Source organism: Caretta caretta, chromosome 25, assembly GCF_965140235.1.
Source record: "Caretta caretta isolate rCarCar2 chromosome 25, rCarCar1.hap1, whole genome shotgun sequence".
Taxonomy (NCBI): domain Eukaryota; kingdom Metazoa; phylum Chordata; order Testudines; family Cheloniidae; genus Caretta; species Caretta caretta.
In genome coordinates, this window is record NC_134230.1 from 11,583,408 (window position 1) to 11,591,978 (window position 8,571).

Below are 8,571 nucleotides of genomic sequence, written 5' to 3' on the forward strand. Positions count from 1 at the left end.
CACCTACATCCACAACCTCCCTTGGGAGCCTGGTCCAGAGCTTAACGCCCCTGAGAGTTGGAAAGTTTTTCCCTAGTATCTAACCTAAATCTCCATGGCTGCAGATTAAGTCAACTACATCATCCTGCTTCCAGTGCTCAAGGAGAGCAATTGATCACTGTCCTCTTCAGAACAGCCCAGTTCACTGTCATGTTGGCTAGGAATCAAACCCAGATGAGCGGCTTGGGGGCTCGCTCCGGTCACCGCTATGCTCGTGACATGCCTCTAACGCTCACGGGAAGTGCTTCTGACAAAGGTGTAATTTAAGATTAAATAGCAAGCAGTCAGCCTCTCCAGCCAGAAGCTGGCAGGTGAAATTAGGAGGGCAAGAGGGGAAATTGAATGTGGTTTTCAATCTGACTGGCAGAGGATTTAAAGTGCAGGGAGAGCAGTGGTTATCCACTAAGTGGGTCTCTCCTCTGGAGATGGTGGGTTTTTTCAGAGGATTAAATTGGGTCAAAACGCATTTCACAATTTCTGTATCCAGTTCTGACTCCTAATGCCACCACCAGGGAATGCTGGAAATGAAGATCTGGACCCCCGGAAATTCAGCCTGGTGAACTGAAATGCCTCCCCCAGCGCTCGCTTCCATGGGTTGTTTGAAGACGACACTGGCTGATCGGTAGGGTAGAAGAGATCAAACTGCAGGTGCCCGATTCTTCCCCTATTGGTGTAAATCAGGAATAAGTCGAGTGAGCGTGGAAGGAACACCGGGCCAGATTCTCCGCTGCCCTGCAACTCGAATTATCACCAGAGCAAAGTGGGTGTGAAACGTGACCTGCCTGTCATACACAACTGTGTAGATTTGCTGTATTCTGGTAATCAGCTGCCAACATTAAATGCCAGAGGGGGCTGCATTGCAATGACAGGTGGTGTAGTTCCCCACCACAAGCTTTGGGATACTATAGCAGGAACAGATAAAAACTGGAGTGGAATGGAAGGCCTCTCTTACTTAGACTGTAGGGACCACCTTTTTGTTCTGTGTTTGTACAGCGCCTAGCGCAACAGAGTGCTGGGCCATGACTGGGGCTCCTACGTGCTATGACAATACAAACAACAACTTACAGTGGAGGCGTGGCTGAGGTGCTGGCAAACCTGTATTAACAGAGTAATAGACACAGGCAGCTGGAGGGCTGCGTTGCACACGGCTCGTCTGCACTGAAACAGGTTCATGCTGCTGAGGCCACCTCCTCTCCTGTCCCCCACCCCACCCCACCCTCCGATTGTCTCTCTCACCCACCTATTGCACCCTTGCCATTGCTCTAGGACTCCAGGCCCTGCGTGAGACGAGCCAGGGGTTAGGGCTGAGCCAGCCTAGTGCTCGGGAGACACAAGTTTGAGCCCCTGCTTTGCCGCAGATGTCCTGTGTGTCCTTGGGTGCATCCCCTAATCTCCCAGTCCCCCTGCTGTACAATGGGGATCACAGCACTGCCCTTGGGAGGATAAATGCATTGACAATGGGGAGGAGCTCAGATATGGTGGTGATGGGGGGCCAGATACCTACCACAGCTAGTCAGATTATTAGCAGGTATACTTCAGTAGCACCTAGAGGTGGTATGGACCCTGGGGCACTAGGCGCTGCCCAGACACACCGTGAGAGACCGTCCCTGCCCCAAGGAGCTCACGGTCTAAATAAACAAAGGGCGGGAGGGGAAGCCGTTTGTCCAAGGTCACCCAGCGGCTCTGTGCCTCAGTTTCCCCTGTTTCAAGCAAGGTGTGTCATTTGACTACACGTCTGGATGGCGTCGAACGCAATGAGACGCTGACGCCAAGTCAGGGGGTCTGGGCGCTGCTGTAGTGCAAAGAAGAAATAATCATCCCATGAGGGACGTTGGTAAAAGTCACCTTAATATTACTCCTGCTCTCCTTGCACAGTGTGCGCTGCACTGGCCACACTGCAATTCCTCTCCCCTCTCGCCCCCTTTCCTTGTTGGAGCCGCTCCGGCACACTGTCCTCTCCTGCTGTTTCCCTGCCAAGTGCAGGAGAGGAAAGAGTTAGCTGGGGGAGCAGGCAGCAGGTTTGCATGGCAGGGAGGGGGGGCTCTGAGTGGGCTGATCAAAACGGAGCGGTGCCGCGAGATCGGATCAGAAACTTGGTGGAAGCAGCAAAAAGCAGAGCCCAGTGCAAGCCGTGGCTCTGAACGGGAAGGCGAGGAGAGGCCAGGAGCAAGCACCAGCATGTCTGAGCACAGCTGCTGCAGCACGGATGAGAAACTCCTGGCAGGAGGCAACAGGAATATCTCCAATCACAGCCTGGTGGACCTGGTCTCCTTCCTGCCTTTGGACGGCACCAAAGCCACCTGGATTGCTATCGCTATTGTCTACTCCACCGTCTGCACCTTGGGGGTGGTGGGCAACCTGCTGGTGTTCTTCCTCCTGGGCTCCAGGCACCGCCGGAGAATGTCCAGCATGACTTTCTTTGTGCTCAACCTGGCGGTGACCGACTTCCAGTTTGTCCTGACCTTGCCCTTCTGGGTGGTGGACATGGCCCTGGATTTCAGCTGGCCCTTTGGCAAGGTCATGTGCAAGCTGATCTCCTCGGTCTTGGCCATGAATATGTACGCCAGCATTTTCTTCCTCACTGCCATGAGCGTGGCCCGCTACTGCTCTGTGGTGTCGTCCCCGAAGGCCAAACAGGGCTCCTCCTCCAGGTGCCTGGCTAAGGTGGCCAGTGCCATCATCTGGCTCTTTGCCGCCATAGCCACCTTGCCACACGCCATCTTCTCCACCACCCATAGGGTCTCCGGGGATGAGCTCTGCCTGGTCAAGTTCCCGGAGCTGAAAGACATCGACCCCCAGTTCCTGCTGGGCTTGTACCAGACCCAGAAGGTCCTGCTGGGCTTTGTCATCCCCTTGGCCATCATCTCAGCATGCTACGTCCTCCTCCTCCGGTTCCTGAGCAGGATGAGGACGAGCAGCAGCAACCCCAAGTCAAGGTCCCGGGTCACCAAGTCGGTCACCATCGTGGTGCTCTCCTTCTTCATCTGCTGACTCCCCAACCAAGCTCTGACGGCCTGGGGCATCTTCATCAAATTCAACCTGGTGCCCTTCACTGAATCCTTCTACTACACCCAGGAGTACATCTTCCCCGTCACCGTGTGCCTGGCTCACACCAACAGCTGCCTCAACCCCATCCTCTACTGCCTGGTGAGAAGGGAGTTCCGAGAGGCGCTGACGGGACTCTTGCTCAAGGTAACCCCTTCCTTCAGAAAACGTGCCAGCAAAGCCCTGCCAGCAGAGTGGGAACTGCCTGAGCCTCTGTCCTGTGCGTGAAGCTCCGCTCATCTCAATTTAGAGGTGTCATGGCTGAGGCACCAGATTAGGACCCAGGACAACTGGGGTCTCTCCCTGACTCTGTGCCGCCGTCTCCCCTCCCACCTTTTGTCCGTCTTGTCTATTTAGATTGCGAGCTCTCCGGGGCAGGGACTGTCTCCTGCTTTGTGTATGTACAGCGCCTAGCACAAAGGGGCTGCAATCACTATGTGCTATCCAGATACATTTGGGGCAGTAGCGTCTGTTCATTCAGCCCCCTGCACTATGGGGAGCTGACTGGAGTCTTTGGGGGCCCCTGGAATACAAATAATGACACTAAAGGGGGAGCTGTGTATGTGTATGTGTGGGGGGATCTAGTAATTTTTTTAAATGTATGTGGGATCCAAGGGTTTAGGGGACAAAAATCCCTGGAGATCAGGTCTAGGCAGAGATTTTCCAAGCTGTCTAAGGGCTTTGGACTCCTGATTCCCATTCAAATTTAAAGTCTTGCTTTGATGCCCCAAGCGGAGAAGGATTTCAGCACTCCGGACAGCTCCTCAAGGAGCCTTGGGAAACCCCCAGCTGAGGCAAGAAACCCAAGACAGAATGGTCCTGTGGACATGAATTTGTGTTTTGGTGACGGCTGCTCTGTCCGATTCTCCCCTGCCTGGGGGAACGAGACTGGGGCAGCGCCCAAGAGCAGAGCCGGAGCTGGGCACCCAGCCGTCCCTGCTCCGGATTGTGACACAAGTGCTTCGGGAGGTGGCGGTTCTGGGGACAAAGGGCCCTTTGTGCCGCGCAAAGAAGGGGATGTGCCGTTGCGGGGGATCTGTTCCAGTGTTTCGATTGCTGGCCCTGCGACAAAGCCCAAGTGGCGTGCGAAAGGCTAATGGTGAAGTCATTAAAGAGGCCGGGTGTCTCGGCCCACAACTGGGGAAAGCGATACCGCTTCTGTAATGCTGCTTGGCTGCGAGAGAGAGAGCGTGTTGGGGAGTGAAAACAAGTCACTGTGTGCGAGAGAGCACGCACACACACACACTGATCCTACCGACTGCCTGGCAGAGACGAGAAGTCCTGTTCCCACGAGCCCTAAGCCCCTTTTCTCCCTTCCCCACACAGAGACGACCTCAAAATAAACAGCAGGCTCTGGCTTAATGCAGTGGGGGAGCAGGGAGTTGAAATCTGGCTCTTTGATCAGCCCCCGGGGGCGGGCAGGGCTTGTGAACAGTAAGGTTAAGTCTCAAGCCCTGTTTTAGCAATCACAAACCCAAGGGAGCAGGAGAGGATGGAGTCTTGATTGCTCATTTCAAGTCAGGTTTAATTGCAAGTGTGTGAATTAGAAGATGAGGAAAACAGAACAACATGCCTCTTCTAGCTGTTCCGGGGGGCTGGCTTGGGGCAGCAGGGACTCCTGCATGCCTGTGCCCGTATGTCCCGTCATCAGGTATGCAGGAAAGGCAGTTGTGTAAAAGGCCCTCATTGGCATGTGTGACGAAGTGGGACTGTTCTTAATGTTTCCTCTAAATAGTGTGGCGGTGCCTCAGTTTCCCCTATGCAGTTCTAGGGGGTGGGATAAGGGGGTGGGATCATTGCAGAGCCCTAGAGGGCAGGTGTGTGCAGGGGTCTGGACACAGAGGGTGGCCGACACCCTGTTTCCTGGCAACTGTTGGCCTGGGCCCTTCCCCCCTGCAAGGTGAGAGCTAAAGGGTCGGAGAACAAAGGAATCAGGTGACCTCCTGGCCCGGGAAAGGAACAAAGCCCAGAGGAGGAGGGGCTGGAGGGAGTTTCAGTTTGGGGCTGGCTGGAGACATGGAGTGAAGGGCAGACGTGGTTGTCTGGCTCACTGCCCCCCAAAATGGACCCAGATGAAGGGTCCGGTTCTCTGCACCTACAAGCTCTGTATTAGACTATGTTCCTGTCGTCTAATAAACCTCTGTTTTACTGACTGCAGAGTTGGGGGGCAGGACCCTCTGTCTTCCCCAGGAGCCCGCCTGGGCGGACTCGCTGTGGGAAGTGCACGGAGGGGGCAGAGGATGCTGAATGCTCCGAGGTCAGACCCAGGAAGGTGGAAGCTGTGTGAGCTGGGTGTCCTGCAGACAGGCTGCTCCCAGAAAGGAGACTTCCCCAGAGTCCTGCCTGGCTTCATGGGGAGCAGTTCCAGAGGAAAACAGGCTTGAGCTCCAAAGGTCCATTGCCCAAGCAGGCGTTGTGCGGCGTGCCCTGCATGAGTGGCTCTGGCACATGCAGGCTTGGATGCCAGGCAATGCCAGCCCTTTGGGAACGTCCTAAATCTTTGTTTCTTCCAAACACCAAGAGCAGGCAGCCAGGGTCATGTGTGTTATGGGGCAGGAGCGAGCTGCACCAGGGATCTCTCTCTCCATGGGCACTTTGTCCTACACCTGCACTCCTCTCTGAGGGGAACCCCACCGTACATGCCACATTTGACCTGACCACCAGGTTACAGCACCCCACTGCTTCCCAACTGTATTACCTGCAGCCTGGCCGGCTGGGTTTGGTCCCTGCTCTAAAATCCCCCTTGGGAGCTGTGACAGCTGCTAAACGCAGCGAGAGAGAACAGCTTGTTCCAAGCAGAGCTGGGTTTATTTAGCCCTAGGAACATCACACACACAGAGAGAAAAGGGCTAAAATAACGAGACCCCAAATGCGTCTTATCTCTTCTCATTCTTGTTCTCTCCTTGCCCACTTGTCCCAGCCACCCTTTCGGAGTCTGAGGCTCAGCCGACATCTCTCTGAGTAAGTGTCGGACTCTGAGTTCAGAGGCTGTCCTCGATCCAGTTCACAGCTCCTTGATCTTCCTGAGACCCTGAACCTGCTCCAAACTGGAGTAGGGGAAGGGTGGGAGGGTCAGGTTAGACTTCAAAGCAGTAGGCTCTCTGCTTTGTCCTTTAATTACTGGTGAGTGGTTAGCTATTGGAAGTATTGGTCTACTCCTGTCTACAGCCCCTGACCTGGGGTACTACAGGATTAGCCAGAAATACAATACCCATCAAACCTGCAGAGAAATGTATACAATGTTCATAAAAACTAATATGGACACTTCCCACGCCCTGCGCACCATGTTATACGCTCCTAGGAGTCTCTTACATCTCTAGCAGCGAGATCGATTGGGTTGGAGGCACAGCTGAGCTTTACGCAGCTGGGGTCCTTGGGAGGAGCCCCTAAGAGCCACAAAGTCACTGCACCACAAAGTCTACACAGTGTTGTGGACCCCACTGATATTTTCACGATCTCTACCGTTTTCCTTACAGCCCCAGCTGCTGGAATGAAGCAATTGCAGGAGAAACTCAGCTCCCAGGGGGGAAAGTAAGTTTCAAGCCCTCACGGTTGCAGAGAAAAGCTTGACAACGTGAAGCCAGGGTACCCGAAAGGCTCAAAAGCCAGAAGGGAGATAAAAAGAACCCAACATTTATTGTTCTAAATCCATCACTCAATAATCTCATGGCGTTCTGAAGGTCGGGGCACGGCCACAATGTCCTTGCGTTACGCTGTTTTGCACCATGTCACTGCCACGTCTCCAGCCAGCAGCAGCACGGGGTGGCACCCCTGTGGCAAACACTGCATGCACGGTCACAAGAACGTCAGCCTGGCTGGGCCCAGCAGACCTGAGGGCCATGATCAACACCACATGCTTCCGAGGAAGTGGCAAGAAAACCCAGAGGTGGGACAACCTGCCCCAGGAACCCTTCCCCACCCCCGCTGATCGCTCTTTGTGACCCCATTCAGCACAATGGGCTGAATCCAGGCCTGGGAATTTCAAGGGGGTTTCACCCAGACCTCTGCTCCCTGGCATGCCATGATGTTCTACCTCCTCCCGGCTTCTCGGAGGGTGAAGGAGCTGTCTCAGTCTCTCTTGCTCCAATCTGCCTTATGCACACCCAGCTGTCTGAGGAGGAGCCCTGTGTCTGGTGCGAGACCGTTGTCCCAATGCTCCTGGCAGCGGAGCTGAGCTGGCATAGCTGAGTGTCAGGCCCCCGGCTATGTCCAGTTACAGCCTAGACACAGTCAACATTTCTGCCGAGAGAGCTCAGCACCCATTGTTTGCCGGGGCAGCTGCTAGGCACTGAGCAGTTAGGAAATCCGACTGTTTCATCTAGGTGCCTAAGTGGAAGCCGTGAGGTTTTGAAAATCCATCTCTTAGGCCCTTGGCATAACCCCCAAGCAAAACCTGGACCCAGAGCTTTCGCTGGTGTCATTCGCCGTAGCTCCAGCCGTCGGCACCAGCTGAGAATCTGGCCCAGGGTTTGTAACGGGAACGGTGACAGAAGCATGGTCCAGCAGTGAAAGCACAGGACAGGGGGGCAGGAGAGCTTGACTCTGGTCCTGACTCTACCACGGTCTCACTGGGTGGCCTGGGGCAAGTCCCATCCCCGCTCTGTGCCTCAGTTTCCCCTCCATAAAAGGGGGATCATGAGAGTGACCCAGTGCGTGGGTTAGGCGTAATTGCGGTTGCAAAGCCCTGTGACTATGAGCCTGTGGGGTGGTCTCAGACTCCACTCCGTCCCCTTTAATCTCTTGTCAGACATACAGCGTCAAGCATGGCAAGCCCGGAGACGCTGGAGGCTGTGCTGTCCAGTGCAGCTCCCTTATCAAGGATTGGAAGCTGATAGGCGCCCCTGCGGGAGGGCAGGAGTGCTGGAGAGGCTGGCGGCTGAGAATTAATCAAGGCACGCAACAGAAATCACAAGCGGCTTTGACAGCAGAAGCCCTTGTCTGCTCGTGGATCAGGAGAGCCGCAACCTTTTGGATAAATGTAAAACCCAAATGTCAGCGCCCTGATTCTAATGAAGTATTTTATTGCTCGTCTCCGATCCCACCTGGGAACGTGACGTGTCACCCTTTGATGCGATCCCCACACGAATGCATGGCTGGAGAAGCATCTGCCTCGCCTCCCTTTTGCTGTGGCCACAAATGGAGCCGATGGATATCTACACACACACACATGGCTTTGCTCTGCTCGGTTCAAGAGGCTGCTGCGGGCAGCTGGGAAAACACCATCAAAGCCCTCAGTGGTTTAAGGAGACTAAGAAACAGCATCGGCGATCAGCCAAATCGCCTCGAACGTGACACTTCCCTGCAGCTCGGGAGCCGGGAAATTCTAAGCTGGAGATTAAAGTGATTGACTTGCTGTCTCCTTTGCTCCAGGGATCAGATCTCTCTGCCCCAGGCAGTAGATGCCATAAGGGGAGGGCCTGAAGGGGTGGGCTGGGGGAAAAAGGATGAAGAAGAGGTTAAGGACCAAGCTGCAGCCCCAGAGCTTGG

At 54.8% G+C, this 8,571-nt stretch overlaps 1 protein-coding gene across 1 annotated transcript; it reads left to right on the forward strand.

The window, feature by feature from the left end:
• Window positions 1-1,852: 1,852 nt before the first annotated feature.
• Window positions 1,853-4,310, forward strand: LOC125627148 (relaxin-3 receptor 1-like). The gene has a single exon (XM_075123171.1). The coding sequence runs from the start codon at window positions 1,861-1,863 to the stop codon at window positions 3,028-3,030; it is 1,170 nt and encodes a 389-aa protein (XP_074979272.1). The 5' UTR covers window positions 1,853-1,860; the 3' UTR covers window positions 3,031-4,310.
• The last annotated feature ends 4,261 nt before the right edge of the window (window positions 4,311-8,571 follow it).